Genomic DNA, 19,214 nt, shown 5'->3' with positions numbered 1-19,214 from the left:
GTTATTAAAATAGTTTTATAGTGTTACATAGTAATACATGTGCTACTTTAGTAATGCGTTAAAAAGAAGATCTGGTGGTAGGTATAAGAACTACCATGATTTTGATGTAGTGGTGATGGTAAACAGTATTTTGAGATATCTGCAACAACTGTGATGTGATAATAAAAAATTATGTGACTTCTCTGGTGGTAAAGTCATTGGTATCATTGGTAATACTGTGGTTTGTTGCCTACATTCACAATAGAAGGAAATTCTGTATTTCATGTAGAAGTTAGTGAAAATATTGTTTTTTTGTTCTTTGCCCATCCAAGTTTGTAGATCTCCAGAACTGTACCCACAGACATCATTGTAAAGTCATTCTTTGTTCTAGTTCTCTGTGTATGTTTGACTCAGATTCCCTGTAGATAGCCAAATGCCTCTATCATTGAAACTTGCCTTGCCAAAGATCCAGCAAGCTGACTGAGTTTTCCTCTTAGTGTTTGTTAGTCATGGGCTTACATCAGGAACTGTTCCCATTGAAGAAAATGCTGAAATTCACTCAAACTTGAATTCACTTTAGTGTTTGTATTTGCTTTACTCTTTTCTTGGCTATTCTTTGGCTAATAAAATAAAATATTCTTAGTTCCCTAAACCTAAATTTGTTCTTTGTTGATAATTAGGGTGGTAAGGACCAAATATGGATAAGAACTTCTGTAAATGAAACTTCACTGTGCCAAAACCATTTCTGTACCTTTGAGATTGTCACCTAGTAAACTGGCAGGCTTAACGGCTGGAAAATGTATCCATGGAAAAAAGCAGTATCAACCAAGTCAAAATAATGGATGTTTACTTTTGTTGAGAGACTTCCTACCGTTTGGATTCCTCTAAGGGCATCCTGGATATGCCTAGCCAGTCTGTCCCAATAAAAAGGGACCACAGGAAGATTCTGTCCATTGTAAAATCTGCTACACAATTTTGCATAAGATGAGCCCGTGGAGTTAGATTTAGTTTGTAAGTCCTTTGGGCATGCCACCTCAGGACCAGGGCCCTGACCCAAAGTCTAGCATAGACCAGGGCTGCCTCATTGGCTATGTCCTGTACAAGGGCTTTGGCTGATGTCCAGGTCCACCCTGCACTCTGCTCAACATCTTGTGTGCTCTGGGTGGGGGTGCATCAGCCCAGGAGAGGTGACCTTTTCTAATTCACAGAAAGGCATGGCCTGCTTTCTGAGAGCCCAGAAAGGTCACTTTTTCTAATTCAGACAAGCACTGTATGTACAAGAGGCAGCCCGGGGCCACATTTCAAGGACCAGAATAGAATTAATATTTGAGAGGCAAGAGAATGAGAGCAGGGGCCTGAGTACTTTTACACTAGTCAGACCCTCAAGGTATTATCTCAACTGCTTAGTAAAGTAGAAAGCAAGAAGTGGTTACCCTAAATGGAGTATCATTTAGTCCACCATAAATTCAGGAAACATTTATTGAATATGTACCAGACCTTGTTCTAGGTACTGGAATCAAGGATAATTCAAGCTCCTTGTCTTCATGAAGCCCACAGTTTAGCAAAATAGAGTACATCATTAAAGAATATTCTGGGAGGGAAACATCAGCCAATACATATCCTACAACATCAATAATTAAAAGCACATAATCCCATTGCAAGAATAGACCTATTGAAACACCAGCATTCTTCTTAGAACTAGGACAAACAATCCTGAAATTTGTGTGGAACCACAAAAGACCCTGAATAGCCAAAGTAATGTTGAAAAAGAAAGCCAAAGCTGGAGGCATCACAATTCTGGACTTTAGCCTGTACTACAAAGCTGTAGTCATCAAGATAGTGTGGTATTGGAACAAAAACAGACACATAGACCAATGGAATAATATAGAGAATCCAGAATCAGACCCACAAATGTATGGCCAACTAATCTTTGACAAATCAGGAAAGAGTATCCACTGGAAAAAAGACAGTCTCTTCAGCAAATGGTGCTGGGAGAACTGGACAGCAACATCCAGAAGAATGAAACTGGACCACTTTCTTACACCATACACAAAAATAAACTCAAAATGGATGAAAGACCTAAATGTGAGACATGAAACCATCAAAATCCTAGAGGAGAAAAACAGGCAACAACCTCTTTGACCTCAGCCACAGCAACTTCTTATTTGACATGTCTCCAAAGACAAGGGAAATAAAAGCAAAAAAGAACTATTGGGACATCCTCAAGATAAAAAGCTTCTGCACGGCAAAGGAAACAATTAACAAAACCAAATGGCAACCAACAGAATGGGAGAAGATACTTGTAAATGACATATCAGATAAAAGGTTAGTATCCAAAATCTATAAAGAACTTACCAAACTCAACACCTGAAAAATAAATAAGCCAGGGAAGAAATGGGCAGAAGACATGAATAGACAATTTTCCAAAGAAGACATCCAGATGGCTAACAGACACATGAAGAGATGCTCAACATCACTCATCATCAGGGAAATACAAATCAAAACCACATTGAGATACCGCCTCACACCAGAGTGGCTAAAATTAACTCAGGCAACAACAGATGTTGACGAGGATGTGGAGAAAGGGGAACCCTCTTGCACTGTTGGTGGGAATGCAAACTGGTGCAGCTACTCTGGAAAACAGTGTGGAGGTTCCTCAAAAATTTGAAAATAGAATTATCTTATGACCCAGCAATAGCACTATAGGAATTTATCCAAAGAGCTCAAATGTCCATCAACTGATGAATGGATAAAGAAGATTCGTATACACACACACACACACACATACACACATACATACATACAATGGAATATTACTCAGCAATGAAAAAGAATGAGATCTTACCATTTGCAACAATGTGGATGGAACTAGAGGTATTATGCTAAGTGAAATAAGTCAGTCAGAGAAAAGACTATCTATGTTTTCACTCATGTGGAATTTGAGCAACTTAATAGAAGACCCTGGGGGAAGGTAAGGGGGGAAAATTATATATATATATATATATATATATATATATATATATATACACACACACACACACACACACACACACACACACACACACACATATATGTATATGTATATATGTATAAAAGAAAGACCTATTGATTGAACAGTAATAATTATTGAGGCGCCTGGGTGGCTCAGTTGATTAAGCATCCGACTCTTGGTTTCAGCTCAGGTCATGATCTCCTGGTTCATGAGATCTGATAATGCAGAGCCTGCTTGGGATTCTCTCTCTCCCTCTCTCTCTCTGACCCTTTCCTGCATGTGTTCATGCATGCACATGCTCTCTTTCTCAACATAAACATTTGAAAAATGAAAATTATTATTCTATTAATAGAATAAGGAGGTAACTTTAAAATGACCCTGTTTATAAAAATGTAATGTATGGCAAGATAGGAAGTGTAAGACAGAAGAAAGGAAAAATGAATGGGTCGCCTGAGTGGCTCAGTCGGTTAAGCATACAACTTCGGCTCAGGTCATGATCTCATGGTTTGTGAGTTTGAGCCCTGCATCAGGCTCTGTGCTGACAGCTCCGAGCCTAGAGCCTGCTTCAAATTCTGTGTCTCCCTCTCTCCCTACCACCCCCCTCAAAAATAAATAAACATTAAAAAAAAAATTTTTTTAAGAAAGAAAAAATTGAGATTCATACATTAGTGAATACACTAAAATCAAAATTAAATAGGCAGAGCATAGAGGATTTTTAGGGCAGTGAAAATACTTTGTACATTACCATCATCAGGGATACATGTCATTTTATGTTTGTCTAAACCCATAGAATATACAACACCAACAGTGAACTATGGACTCTGCGTAATAATGATGTGTCAGTATAGCTTTATCAGTTGTAGTAAATGTACCACTCTGGTGGGGAATGTTGCTAATGGGAGAGGCTGTGCATGTGGGAGTGGGAGGGGTATGGAAAATCTCTGTTCCTTCCTCTCAGCTTTACTGTGAACGTAAAACTGCTCTTAAAAAAAAAAAAAAGAAAGCCTTAATTAAAATAAAAAATAGAAAGCATTAAACTACAGGGGGAAGAAGGTAAAAAAAATAAAATTGGTTATTAAAACTAAGGATAGGGAGAAGAGGAGAGATGGTTTTCTAAGCCCAGAAAAATAAAGAAATTATAAAGGAAAATATTGATACCTTTATACTATTCTAAATAATAAAAGCATTATAGAGGTTTAAAACAGTCAAAAGATAAACAATATGTCAGAAAATATCTTAGTAGCAAATATGAAAGAAATTGCTTTTTCACTAAGAATATTAAAATTCCCTTGATATCTAGACTAAACGTAGGAATAATTCACTAAGAAAATGCATAATAAATACACAGTGGCATATCTAACATCCTCTAAATCATAAGTATTAATTAAAACAAGTTTTTAATTCCCCCTACTATATCAGCAATAAAAAACTACAATACATATAACTGGATCATTAGTGAATTTGATATTCTCATGTATTTATAATGATATTTTAAGTTGGTGTATCCCTTTAGGGAGGATCTCTCATATATATATATATATATGTATCAGTTACTTTAAAAAAACTTCATTTTCTCTGATCAGGAAATAATCTCAAGTATGTAAAAAAAAGACAAATATATGAAGATACTGATCAGTGTTACTTATAATCAAAATGATTAGAGAATTTATTATTCAAAGAGTGAAAGGCACTATTTATAGTTAGACAAGGGCAACAAGTATACAGCAGCATCATTATGGGCAAATTAGGATATAGGACTATATTATTTAGAACAGCCAAAACAAGATAATTTTTAAATGACCTTTAGTACCTAAGTACCGAATAACATCCCTCTCACGGGATGTTGTTCAGCTATTCCTATGGGAAAAAAATATGTGGGCCAAAAGATTTTAAATGGGCTATAAAATCCTATATATTATTAAAATTAAAATCAAGTATTTATAAAAACAAGGAAATATTTTTAATCATAATAGTTATTTTAAGTTTATTTTTATTTTCTTTTGAGAGAGAGAACAAGCAAGACAGGGGCAGAGAGAGAGGAAGAGAGAGAATCCCAAGCAGGCTCCACACTGTCAGTCCAGAGTCCCATGTGGGGCTCAGACTCACAAACCACAAGATCATGACCTGAGCCGAAGTTGGGTGCTTAACCAACTGAGCCAACTGGGCGCCTCCATAATAGTTATTTAACAGATGTGTGTGGTTTGAGTTCTCTCCATTGTTTAATTTTCCAGATTTCCTATAATGCATTTTAGAATATTTTTTTAAATGTGCTTCATAATACATTAGAATGATAATCATTACAGTTTTCTAGTCTGGTCCACCCTACTTATTTTATGTATGTGGATATTGACACACAGAAATGCTACAGGGCATGGCCAAAGTCAAAAGCCTCAGCTAGACATAGCTGGACGATGAAGAGTCTATCCTCACACTGCCAGTGAGTGCCCTTGACCACTTCACCAAGCTGCCTTGAAGATGGCAGCAGTATGTCTTGCAACGTAACACTTGACTTTTATTTTTGGTATTTAAAATAATTTATTTGTCTCAGAAGTCAGGATAATTTCTGGTTGCCTTTAAAATTTGAAACTTTGGCAAAGAAGCTTATTGACTAGACTTATTTTTCTCTGGATCCCATAATTCTGGATGTGTCACTGATTTCAGTGCGTATTTAAGGAGGAAACAAGAAATGTGGGTAGTACAAAGTAAGACACATTCTCAAGTTCAAAACAGATTGACTTTGGAATGTCACTGTCCTTGTATGTTCATTTCCTCTGTGCTTTGCCACCAACCGTTTCTCAGCACATAGTCCAGGAATCCAACTGGGTGTTGTTGAATTAAAATGTCCCAGAATCCCAATCCCACAAGTGACTCATTTTTAGGAAAGGTTAAGTGTACTTCTGAACAGTTTTCTGCTTTAAGTTGATTATTTTTTGATTAGGTAATCAGGGGGTGATAAGGCTTATTACTAGGAGCCCATATATACAGAAAACGTAGACCTCTCACAACATATAGTATTTGTTGTGTCCTTATCCTTTCACTCTGGGCTTCATATATGAGAACAAAGTTAACTTGTATATCTCTTGAGGTACATGCTAGGTTTTGGCTAATTTTGTGCTTCTAATGGTAATAATAGGGGTTAATTAACTTTTATTAATCAATGATGCCACCTGGTGGCCAGAAAGTACATTTTGTGGTGCCCGTGCACACTGCACCAACTTTTTTTTCTTTGTTATAAATAACCTTAGCAGCATTTGAAGCATTTTTATTAGTGAAATTTTTTTAAATGCCTAGTTTGGTTTGGCAAAAGTAGGAAAATCTTGGGATACTGTAAGTGTAACATGGCAAACTGAAATGACTATTCTGTTCTCATTGTTTCTAATGAAGCTCATGCAGATTACTAGGTTCTAAATGGTACGTAGTAAGAATTCCCTGTGACTAACACAAGCGTGTCTGTCTGGTCTCTGTTCTGGGGTTTCACCTGGGTCATAACAGTCACTAGGGCAGCTCGTGGTTTCAGTGCTCCTCCCATCTGACTCAGAGGCTGAACAGCCACATTCTTCTCATTTTGCAGTTAAGGCACTGAGTGATTCTTAACCAAGGGGATTCATGGTCTGGTCTTCTTTGAAAAGGTAAAAAACTTGTCAAGATGATGTACTGCAACAAGGTGCCCTGAAAATATAGATGGATGGATGGATGGATCCATGAGAAAGTTGAATTTGGAAAATTCAATTTTGGAAAATTGGATTTTGAAAGCTGAAATTTAAGGGTTTTTTTGTTTTGTTTTGTTTTTTTAGTTGGCCAGGAAAGTAAACCTAACTGCATTCCATCCTTGGTTAAAAGCATGATTTTGCAGCATTCTAGTGGTGGGTTTTCTGCTCAGCCAGTTTGTGTATTTCCATTCTGTGCCTCAAGTTCAGGTTGGTGGACAGCAGCTGAGCTTGAGTTCAGGGAAAGAAAATGCAGCTCAAACTTATCAAGCTCAGCCCTGTGATTCAGAGGTCAGGATTTCCTAATACGGACATCTTCCAGTGAGCCCTCTTGGTTTAGAGAAATGTCTCTGTTTGTTTGGGTATACTTTTGTATTAAAGAACAAAAATTGAAGACAAAGTAGGAACTTGCCATGAATCTGATATTTAAATAAATCTGCTTGCTTTTCCACACTCTTACACTAACTAGAGGTTCTAAGGGACATCACTTTTGATTAATGCGATAGCCCAGGTGTTGAGAAGATGTAAGAAGAAGAGTAGGTTTTTCTCCCCAGCCTTGTTACTCATAGGAAAGTTAAATATTTGGGCCCACTGAACACAACTTATAAATGGAATGTATTCTGAGTGGGGTCAGAGTGAGATTAATTTTTCATCTCCAGGTGAGGCTAAGTGTAATGTGTAATAAGTGCATTTTGTTAGTTTTTGTGGGTTTTTTAAATCTATTTGATTGGTATCATACTCTCCAACTTGTGTTCGGATTACTTTAAGAGCTACATTGCTAGGGATGGTGCATAGAAGCTTAATGTCGTCATACACAGTATCTCCCCATGGCTTATTGCCAGAGCTGGGTATTTATAGTGTACATGTCTAAACTCATACGAGTTCTTGGATCACTGTTTCAAAGATGTACAGAGTTTCAGCAATTGGGTGTGTGTGTTTGTGTCAGCTATTGAGTTAAAAAAGCTGACACTAACATCCAGGTTTCCCTTTGTGTCTTTGAGCATGACTTCATAAATCCATGAGATGAAACGAACCAGTTCTATAATGTTGCTGAATGGAGATTGATTCTGATAAAAATGCATTCAGTCTCTTAATATGCCTTTCCTCTTTTTATTTTCTCAACTCCTACTGGCACTAGGAGTTGAAACAAAGGTTTCAGCCTTTACTGCCTTTTTCCTAAACATAATCCTGTCTTAAAAAAATTATTTATATTTTTATTCATCAAGCATTTCTTGTCTCTGGTATTCAAAGACCCAGGCTATGTACTATGAGGGATAGAAAGATGAATCAGATATGGCTCCTGCCCTCAAGGAGCTTTGAGTCTAATGAGAAAATGATAAAAGACATAAAGTGAGTAACTACTATGTAATACATTATTCAAAGGGAGAGAATATTTCTTTCAAATGGAAAGTTTGGTAAGAGAAGAGGAATTTAAGATGAACCTTGAAGAATGGGAGTAGAATTTTTATGTGCAGAGACAGAGAAAAGGATTCAGTAGAAGGGAACATTAGAGACAAAAGTATGGAGCCAGGGACCACATGGGAAGTATTCAAGCATTGTGCAGAATCAGACTTTGGTAAGGACAAAGGGCCTGTGTTAAGCAGTAGCGAGACAGAAAATCACAAAAGTCCATAGAGATCATGTAGTGGGGTGAATTTAAATTCCAGGGAACAGAATTTGTTTGGGGGGGGTGGTTTGTATGTGTGGTTTTGTTTTTGTTTTGTTTTTTAAGAATCTGTTTTGAGAGATAATCGAAATCATCCAACATTTCTCAACAGAGATTGAAGTACCTTGAAATCCCATGACATCTGTTAGTGTTAAAGACTTATAAAATATAACCTATTGCCTTAATTTTTTTTTCTGTATTATAAGAACTGTATACCCACATAGCTTATTTTTTTTTTTTTCAACGTTTATTTATTTTTGGGACAGAGAGAGACAGAGCATGAACGGGGGAGGGGCAGAGAGAGGGAGACACAGAATCGGAAACAGGCTCCAGGCTCCGAGCCATCAGCCCAGAGCCTGACGCGGGGCTCGAACTCACGGACCGCGAGATCGTGACCTGGCTGAAGTCGGACGCTTAACCAACTGCGCCACCCAGGCGCCCCCCACATAGCTTATTTAAAAAACATCTTCATTTAGACCAGAGTTTCTCAACTACAACCCTATTGACATTTTGGCTTAGATAATTATTTATTGTGGGGCTGTCCAGTGCATTTGTAGGATATTTAGCATTCCTGGCCTCTAGTCACTAGATGCCAGTGGAACCCCCTTTGCCCAGTTGTGACAATCAGAAATGTCTTCAGACATTTCCAAATGTCCCTTTGCAAGCAAACTCCACCCCCATTTGCGAACCACTGCTCTAGACATATGTAGTGTATTCCTCTGATGTTCTCTGCATTGTTAGACTCTCAGATTGACAAATCCCTTAAGTATTCAGTCTATTAATGCTTAGAATTTTGTGCTGGACACACAGCTGATTTGAGATTAAGGCATTTCATGTGTATTGGAGTAAAAGTGCTAAACTGGGCATCAGGAAACCTGGATTCTAGTCTTAGCTAGAGGTTGTAATTTCAGTGAAACCCTGTTACATAACCTGATTCCTCATCTTGAAAATGACGGGTGTGGGGATGCCTGGGTGGTTCAGTCATTTAAGCGTCTCTTAGTTTCAGCTCAGGTCGTGGTCAAACGGCCATGAGATCGAGCCCCACGCAGTGGGGCACATTAGCACAGAGCCTGCTTGGGGTTCGTTCTCTCCCTCTCCCTCCCTCCCTCCCTCCCTCCCTCCCTCCCTCTCTCTCTCTTTCCCTCTCTCTCTTCCTCAAAATAAAATAAACATTAAAAAAGAAAAGAAAATGACCAGTGTGGCCCCTGATTTTCTAGCTCTGAGCCTGTGTTCTAATTTCAAATGCATCTTGGGGCTTTATTCTTTCACATTTTTAGAAAGTTAGTGCACATTGGGGCGCCTGGGTGGCTCAGTCAGTTGAGCAACCAACTTTGGCTCAGGTCATGATCTCACGGTTTGTGAGTTCGAGCCCCGCGTCAGGCTCTGTGCTGACAGCTGAGAGCCTGGAGCCTGCTTCTGATTCTATGTCTCCCTCTCTCTCTGCCCCTCCCCCACACGTGCTCTGTCTCTCTCTGTCTCAGAAATAAATAAACATTAAAAAAAATTTTTTTTTAAGTTAGTGCACATTGAACTAGCACATATATTAACCAATAAAACTGACTAAAGTATTGAATAAGAAAGATGAAATGCTTTTTTCCTTAGTGCTTTATTTTACTAAATGCTATAATCCTTTTCCTTTTCTAGATTATTTGAAAAATCTTCTAGAGGACTCTGGAGATTTCAGAGACACTCAAGGTAAATAACTTTTGTGGTATTATATGTTGTAGAAGTTCTTATATTATAGCTGGCCACAGAAGCTGGCCTCCTGAGAGAGGACCCCGCATGTTCTAGAATGAGGAAGATTCCTTCTATGCTCAGTCACTCCGTGCCAGTGGAAAATTCACCTTCTGTAGATGTGTCTGTTGCTTTGAAAAGCCGGGATTGAACCAGTTGATCTGCAAGGTCCTTTCAGGCTTTAAAATCATGATTCTGTGAAGTGATCAACTACACAAATCAGGGATAAATTCTAAAATAGCATATTCTAAGACTGCTTGATGCTGGGCAATTGCCTTACCACCCTTCTACCCCTCACCCCTAGTAGCACTTAAAGGAAAACTTCCATTACAATACAAGGGACTCATTGATATTCACAGATTAATCCACAGTGTGTGTGTGTGTGTGTGTGTGTGTGTGTGTGTGTGTGTGTGTGTGTATGTTTCTCTCTTACACATACACACACACATACACAAGGATTAATTCTGTTCCGGATACTGGTGTTTCTTTCTATTTATCCCCAAAGTACCTCTTTCAAATGCCATAGGTATATCCCTGGCTCTAATCTGAAGTCCATGTCCATACTCCATTAATTTTATGAATTCTGATTATAATTCTTATACATCCTTTACATTTTCAGATTACAAAGCTGGATAGGTTTTTATCCCATTTTGTGGAGATTCTTACTCATTCTCTTAATCATTTTACTTCTTCTAATCTAACATCTTCTCTTTGCAAGTGTTTTGCTTTTAAAGGTGCTTTTAAAAAAAAAAAAGGCGAAGTTTGGAGTGGAGTATGTGGTGTGCTTCTTGTCTTAGGTGAACATGTAATCTAGTTGAAGAGAAAAGTCCGTAATACCCATCAGATAAAGAACAAAACAGATAGCTTTAAAGTAAGGATGTGGGGCACCTGGGTGGCTCAGTCGGTTGAGCGTCCAGCTTCGGCTCAGGTCATGATATCATGGTTTGTGGGTTCAAGCCCCACATCAGGCTCTGTGCTGACAGCTCAGAGCCTAGAGCCTGCTTCGAATTCTGTGTGTCTCCCTCTCTCTCTGCTCCTCCCCCACTCACACACTATCTCTCTCTCTCTCAAAAATAAAGATTAAAAAAATTTAAAGTAAGGATGCAGTGAGCAGTACAGAATCATTTCAAAGAGTGGGGAAGATGCAAAGATTGAAGAGGCAGTGCTTTGCTTAGAGAGAAGTGGGGCTGGAGATGAGTTGAAGGGTGGACGAGAGGGAGAGCAGGCATTCCAGACCAGAGTCTGGCTCGTGAAGATGAAAATTTTAGCCACAACTTAGTGACTAGGGCCTCAAAACATCTCTCCCAGGGCTCCTGCCTTCAAGGAAAGTGAGTTATTAGCTCCATTTTCCAGATAAAACAAATATAGCACCAGAGATGAAGGAGCTTGCTTAAAGGAAATTACACCCTTCAGCAAAGACACAGGTTCAAAGAAGCAGTGAACAGTGAAGTGCACTGTGTGGCCAGAAGCATGGCAGTAAAACAGTGAAAAGTTGTAGATGAGATTGAGATTGCCCAAGAGGTGAGAGAAAATGAGACAAATATGCCTTTGGAAGGCTGGCAGAAAAGTTAAAGGGATCCCTAAAGGGGTGACATGGGGAAAGTAGAATTGCAAAATGGATAGCAGAAGGTAGAGCTTGGAGGCCTGGTGACCAAATAGCAGCTGTTTTATCATTGTATCCACTTGTGAAATCCTAAACCTTTTCTCCCTGCGCACTGGGAATTCACATGGGCGAGAAGGAAGGGAATGTGTCCAGGATCACTCTTGAATATCTGCTGTGCTGAGTGTCATGTGCAGTAAATTCTGATAAATGCCTGGGGTATCTATAAGGAAGTACTGCTTTTCTTTGATAATGGTGATAATAATACATGTTTGAAGAATGTAGAACCCTCTAAGGCTAATACCAGAAAGAGAATCTATTGGTAGGTTACAGTAATGGGACCAAAAAAACCTCAACCTCTTGCCAGAAATTGATCTTTTCTTTTTTTCTTCTTTTTTTTTTCTTTTTTATAGTTCTTTTGTTGATGATTATTGCCACTACCACACCAGCCTCAGGGGGACATACTTCCCTCTCTAATACTCTACCAGTTTTTGTATTACATTAAGTGAAATAAGTCATACAGAGAAAGACAGATACCATATGTTTTCACTCTTATGTGGATCCTGAGAAACTTAACAGAAGACCATGGGGGAGGGGAAGGGGGAAAAAAAGTTAGAGAGGGAGGCAAACCATAAGAGACTCTTAAAAACTGAGAATAAACTGAGGGTTGATGGGGGGTGGGAGGGAGGGGAAAGTGGGTGATGGGCACGGAGGAGGGCACCTGTTGGGATGAGCACTGGGTGTTGTATGGAAACCAATTTGACAATAAATTTCATATTAAAAGAAATAAAAATAAAATAAAATAAATAATACTCTACCATTTTTTCTCTGTGGGAGTGCTACTGTCATTTCGGATAACCTTCTTTGTATGAACTTGTAATTAGTCTCCCAAGATGCTTAGCATCCCTGGCTCTTACCCACTAAAGGCCAGTGGATCTTCCCAGTCACTGTGACAACCAAAAATTGTCTTTCCATATGTCCCCATGTCTGTAGGGAAGCATTACTGTCGTAAGAACAACTATAGCCCAAAAGGAGACAAAGTGCAGACTTTCCCCTTTATATCTAGTTATGAAGATGACAAGACTAGAGCATTCAAAAACACTTTGTTAAAGGCGAGGGGTTAATAAGAATAAACACAGATAAATTACTCAGCTCACAAAATAGTGCATGTAATTTCCTAAAGCCTCACATGCTTCTTTGTGGTATTTCTTTCCCCTTGGGATCAGACCAAGAGAAGGCAGCGAAGCCCTGACCCTCTTAAATCGTTACTTTTCATAGTTCTGGTTTCCTGTCCCCTGTGCCACAGTACTTCTCTCCCAAGGCACTTTATACTGGAATGGTCTTTAACTTCCAGGTGAAATCCTTTCCTTATCCTTGTAAACATTCAATAGGGTAATCAAATCTTAGCACAAAGCAACCCTGACATTTATACTATTGACACATATAGCCTATAATGTCTCATTAGAGGATTGGGCTCATTTTTCTTCATGAGTACTGTTTTTCCTTGGTATTGCCCTCATCAGACCCAAGCTCCTCCAGGGTTTGCTGCTATAAACTTGCTATCTGGCCCTCTGGAATTGCTTAATGTTGCCATTCATTGGAATAACCTGATGTCCCTTCTGTTCCTATACATTTTAGATGCCCTTGCTGTTGTTATTGAGGTAGCCAACCACGCCAATGACACCATGAAGCAAGGGGTAAGTATCTTGATGTCAGTGGCTGTTATACTATTGAACCTAAAAGCCCAGGCCTTCATATGCTATACATTCTCTTTCTGTAGGACAACTTTCAGAAACTTATGCAAATTCAATACAGCTTAAATGGACACCATGAAATAGTGCAACCTGGACGGGTAAGTGTTTTTAGACTGCCTTTTGCAAACTTAATACAATGTATTTAGACACTGTTTGTAGCTATTTTTCATTTCAGTTACGAAAATAGGTTTGTTGTTGTTACTCTTCACTGACTCAATCTGGATCAACCAAGCTCATTCTATCCATTCAAAACATTCATGATTTAAGTCACTGTGACAAGAAGTTCAATTCAATTAGGAGAAAGGCAAGGAACCCCACAGAGTATCTGATTAAATAGGATCATTTTATTGTGTAATACTAACTGACCTCACACAGCTTCAAAGACAATTTCATTTAAAATCTTTAAGAGGGGAGGGAGAAAATTGGTATTTTGGTGCTCCTCATAGAGCACAACAGTGGCGTAGGAAATGAGTTCAGGAAAATTACAAAGTGTAATTGTCAGGATGTTGGCTATGCCTTAGGATCAAGTACACGCTCAGTCAGTTACATTTCAGACCACATAGTACCCCTGGGACCAATACTGGATTTATGAAACTCTGCTGGCTTGTCCAGTTCCTTAAGCAGCTTAAAAAGAAACCATAACTGTAAAAAGTGACATGGCAACTATGTCCACCCAGCCCTGTTCCCCCCAAAAAAAATTCGGGGTAAAGAAAGTTGAAAAACAAATTAGATATTTATCATAGTTGTGTTATGATGGTGGGATTAAATGGGTATTTGTTTGGATGAATCAGGTTTTTCTGAAAGAGGGAACTCTGATGAAGCTGTCTCGGAAAGTCATGCAGCCCCGAGTGTTTTTCCTGGTAAGTGGCCATGTGTGTTTCTGATGAGCCGGGGGAAGGGATAATCGCCTAATGGAAGGAGACATTTGTACATGACAGATAAGCTTAACACATTCATATAGCTTTAGTGGGATTTTTGACTGACTGTCTTGCTTATTTGCATTTCAAATGTAGGAAACAAAGTCTTTTGTGATGCATGCATAACCAGAAATTATTTCCTTTTTGAATTTAGTTTATGTCTTTCTAATGTGGAAAAAATTGATTCAATCAATTATTTAGTCAGATTGTAATACTTTAGTGGGATTTAGAATTCAGAAAATATTATATCTGTTACAGAACTTGAAAAGAGTACATATTCTAGAAAATGCCTATTTTCTATTTTTTTTTTTCTAAAATATTTTTTTTCTTTCTAAAATATTTTTTTTAATCTTTTTTTTTTTTTAACGTTTATTTATTTTTGAGACAGAGACAGAGTATGAACGGGGTAGGGGCAGAGAGAGAGGGAGACACAGAATCGGAAGCAGGCTCCAGGCTCTGAGCCATCAGCCCAGAGCCCGATGCGGGGCTCAAACTCACGGACCGCGAGATCGTGACCTGAGCTGAAGTCGGACGCTCAACCGACTGAGCCACCCAGGCGCACCCTAAAATTCTTTTTTAATGTTTATTATTTATTTTTGAGAGAGAGACAGAGTGTGAGTGGGGGAGGGGCAGAGAAAGAGGGAGACACAGAATCCACAGCAAGCTCCCAGCTTGCAGAGCGCGATGTGGGGCTCGAGCCCACAGACCATGAGATTATCACCTGAGCCGAAGTTGGACACTCAACCTGCTGAGCCACCAAGCGCCCCACCTTTTTTCTTTTTTTTATGTTTATTTATTTTAGAGAGAGAGTGAGCAGGAGAGAGGCAGGGAAGATCCTAAGCGGGCTCTGTGCTGACAGCAGACAATCCAATGCCAGGCTTGAACTCACAAACCGTGAGATCATGACCTGAACCAAAGTCAGATGCTTAACCTACTGAGCCACCCAGGTGCCCCAAAATTGTCCTTTTTTTTTTTTTTTTTTTTTTTTTTTTTTTTTTTTTTTTTTTTTTTTTTTAGTGTTTATTTATTTTTGAGAGAGATGGAGACAGGATGGGAATGGGTTAGGGGCAGAGTGAGAGGGAGACACAGAATCTGAAGCAGGCTCCAGGCTCCAAGCCAGAGCCCGACGCGGGCCTCGAACCCACAAGCTGTGAGATCATGACCTGAGCTGAAGTCGGATGCTCAGCCAACTGAGCCACCCAGACACCCCCGAAATTGTATTTTAATAATAATAATTTTAATAAAGCATTCTGGGTGGTTATAGTTTATATAAGCATGCTTATGTGTTTTATTCAAAGAGCTTTTAATTAAAAAGTAGTGTTTTCTTTTTTATTTCAGTGTCTTGCCAATGTCTCTGTAGCTGAAATTTGTTTCTTTACTTGACCCTGTAAAATATTTCTGCTTTCAGTTTAATGATGCCCTGTTGTATACAACACCGGTGCAGTCTGGGATGTATAAACTGAACAACATGCTCTCATTGGCTGGAATGAAGGTCTGTGCATCTGTTAGAAGATACTTCTTTTCTTAACCCAAGTATATTTAGAGAAGAAGCCCTAAGATAATCATCTTTTTCACATCCTTAATTTTTCTCTCTCCCTGTGTTACTGTTTATATGTTCATTTATTCATTTATGTAGTCATTTGTTCACTCACACATTAATTTATTCATAAGGTATTTATTGAGAACTACTATAAACAAAGCATGGTAATAAGTTTGGTGAAAAATACAAAGATGAAGTGAATCATGATTTTTGTCTCTGCCTCACCCAGAGGTGAGATAATACACTATACATAAATACCTATAAGGGTACAAATAACCAATGAAGGCATAATTAAAATATGGGGGAGTTCAGAAAATAAAGAATGTGCAACTTTCGATGGGACTCAGTGGAGGAATTTGTGGCAGCTAGGAAACAGAGAAGAAGTCTTTGGAGGAAGAGCCACGAGCCTTAAAGAGTAGGTCACGTATGGCCATACTGAGATGTGGAGAAGGCATTCCAGGTAGAGGCGAGTATACTGGCCTGAAGGTGGGAGCCAAGGCCTGAAGGTGGGAAAGTTGGGCCTATGCATATGCAGGTATCTAACTCTGTCTGGTGCACAGAGTAGATGAGGGACAGCAGGGGGAGATAAAGCTGGGTATGAGGGTTGGTGGTGGATGACTGCACCAAGAGCATTGAGCAACTTTAGCTATGCTTCAGAGATGAGATTTGCAATAGGATGAGTTTGCTCAAATTGTCTTGCTTTCTTTCAGGTCAGAAAACCTACCCAAGAAGCGTATCAGAATGAACTAAAGATTGAAAGTGTAGAACGTTCCTTTATCCTTTCAGCCAGGTAAAATTTTAAAACATGTATACATGAACATTTGCTGGCATTATAGAGTCATACATCTCCAACAGCTTTTACATTTAGGTTAACTACTAGGCTTATTTCTTTTTCTTCCCTAAAACCATGCAGTTTACTTTTGGTTTATCATGTAGATAAAATGTCTGAGAGGTGATCTAATAATGTGTTAGAAGCACAAAGATAAAAATGTTCCTATGAAAAGAATAATAATGCTGAAAGTGCCTTGCTAATTTTTATTTATTTATTTATTTATTTGTTTATTTATTTATTTATTTTTTAGTGAATACTTCAAATCTTTTTGCAATGGCACCTAATGTTTTTAAAGACATCTAGTGCTTTATAATTCACTAGGAAGTTTTCCTATAACATTGAAAGGTCATAACAAATCTACGAGGTGGGTATCATCTCATAAAAATGAGGAAGACTAAGAGAAAAAGTCAATTGTTGTCTTAATAATACATAGCTGGAGAGGCGCCTGGGTGGCTCAGTCGGTTGAGCATCCGACTTCAGCTCAGGTCATGATCTCGCGGTTTGTGGGTTCAAGCCCCAGATCGGGCTCTGTGGTGACAGCTCAGAGCCTGGAGCCTGCTTCAGATTCTGTGTCTCCCTCTCTCTGCCCCTCCCCCACTCCTGCTCTGCTCGCACACTCTCTCTCGGTCTCTCTCAAAAATAAATAAACACTGGGGCCCCTGGGTGGCTCAGTCGGTTGAGCGGCCGACTTCGGCTCAGGTCACGATCTCGCGATCCGTGAGTTCGAGCCCCGCATCGGGCTCTGGGCTGATGGCTCGGAGCCTGGAGCCTGTTTCCGATTCTGTGTCTCCCTCTCTCTCTGCCCCTCCCCCGTTCATGCTCTGTCTCTCTCTGTCCCAAAAAAAAATAAATAAACGTTGAAAAAAAAAAATTAAAAAAAAAAAAAAACGTTAAAAACAATTAAAAAAAAATCTAAATAAATAAATAAACACTAAAAAAAACAATACATAGCTGGCAAGGGCAGAATACAAATGAAAATTTTTTACTTTTAAATCTGTTGTTGTTTATTTATGATACCACATTGTTTCACACTGGAACCTGCAGTGACTTATGTGTAGATCAAAAAATATTAACCACTATTTAAATCAAGTGCCAAGGAAACCAGAAGTTGTATGACTCGTACATGTACATTACTGAGTTACTGGCCAAGTGGCAGAAGTGGATGTTTGGCAGGATTTGGCTGGTGCAGGAAGAGACACCAGCAGCCATGCTCCACTGGTGCATCTGGATAGTAGCAGCGAGCGTTCTAACTGGAACCATTTATTTCTCTACACTAGGCACAATGCTAAACTTTTATATTTATTTTCTCTTTTAATTTCCATTATAACTAGTGGAGTAGGTGTTGTTGTCTTGACCTTCCAGATGAGAAAAATGCAGACTCAGGTTAAATAACACATCCAAGATTATAGAACTAATAAGCAGTTAAGCTGAAATTTTAACCTAGGTATATCTGACACTGAAAATCATGTTTTTAACCATTATATTACTGCCTATGTCTATGGATATCAAAGATTCAGACCAGATGTCTGACTTCCCATAATCAGGACCACAAGAACAACCCCCTGGGTCATTGTCACCCTTCTGAGATGGAATGACCACTGCTGCCTGACACTAGATCTAAGGATGACAGAAGAGAGAGAGGGTTTGTCCAGGATTTTGTGACATGCTTCCCAGCTACCCACCAGAGCAAGCAGTTTCAGGGTGGGTGTTGGGGCGGAGGTGGTACCTGAAGCATCCTCCAGATTAATACTTGGAAAGTGATGGTAAACTCTTGATCACCTGGAACTGTGACTTTTGTTTGTTTGGGATTTTTTTGTTTTTGAGTTTGAGTTTGAGTTTGAGTTTGAACAAAAGTGCAAAGAACATCACATCCCTATGCAACAGGCTCCTGACAAATACTTAAGCCTGGTTCTTAAAATCAAGAAACTTATTTTCAAATATCCAGAGAAATTTTACCTACAGGAAAGTCAAGTTTTCAGTTACACTTAATATCCTAAGGAAAAATCTGCTTTGGTTGGGGTGCCTGGATGACAGATGGTTGAGTATCCAACTCTTGATTTTAGCTCAGGTCCTGATCCCAGGGTCGTGGAATTGAGCCACACATCAGGCTCCCTCCACGTTGAGCATGGAATCTGCTTTAAGATTCTTTCTCTCCACCCCCTCCCTCCCACTTGTACCCATGCTCTCTCTCTAAAATTAAATATATACATATATATATATGCACATGTATACATGTGCATATATATATATATATATAATATACACACACACATACACGTACACATACACACTTTGGTGAAAACAAAATTCTATTTTATTAAAAATTGTTGGGGTGCCTATGTGGCTCAGTCGGTTAAGCATCCGACTTCGGCTCAGATCATGATCTCGTGGTTCGTGAGTTCAGGCCCCTTGAGTTTGATCCCCACATCAGGCTCTGTGCTGACAGCTCAGAGTCTGGAGCCTGCTTCAGATTCTGTGTCTCCCTCTCTCTCT

At 39.1% G+C, this 19,214-nt stretch overlaps 1 protein-coding gene across 3 annotated transcripts in view; it reads left to right on the top strand.

Annotated features, from left to right (window-relative positions):
* FGD6 (FYVE, RhoGEF and PH domain containing 6) overlaps positions 1 to 19,214 on the top strand; it is a 115,697-nt gene that overhangs the window by 78,484 nt on the left and 17,999 nt on the right. For all 3 annotated transcript variants that reach the window (XM_032594026.1, XM_032594027.1, XM_032594025.1), the window contains exons 9-14: positions 9,989 to 10,039; positions 13,317 to 13,375; positions 13,459 to 13,530; positions 14,224 to 14,292; positions 15,758 to 15,841; positions 16,600 to 16,679. In XM_032594026.1, the coding sequence (XP_032449917.1) occupies positions 9,989 to 10,039; positions 13,317 to 13,375; positions 13,459 to 13,530; positions 14,224 to 14,292; positions 15,758 to 15,841; positions 16,600 to 16,679 (415 nt within the window). The remainder of the gene's footprint in view (positions 1 to 9,988; positions 10,040 to 13,316; positions 13,376 to 13,458; positions 13,531 to 14,223; positions 14,293 to 15,757; positions 15,842 to 16,599; positions 16,680 to 19,214) is intronic.

The sequence above is a fragment of the Lynx canadensis genome, chromosome B4 (genome assembly GCF_007474595.2).
Source record: "Lynx canadensis isolate LIC74 chromosome B4, mLynCan4.pri.v2, whole genome shotgun sequence".
NCBI classification, from domain to species: Eukaryota; Metazoa; Chordata; class Mammalia; order Carnivora; family Felidae; genus Lynx; species Lynx canadensis.
The sequence above is the reverse complement of the archived record's forward strand: the minus strand, read 5'-3'. Positions and strand labels throughout refer to the sequence as shown.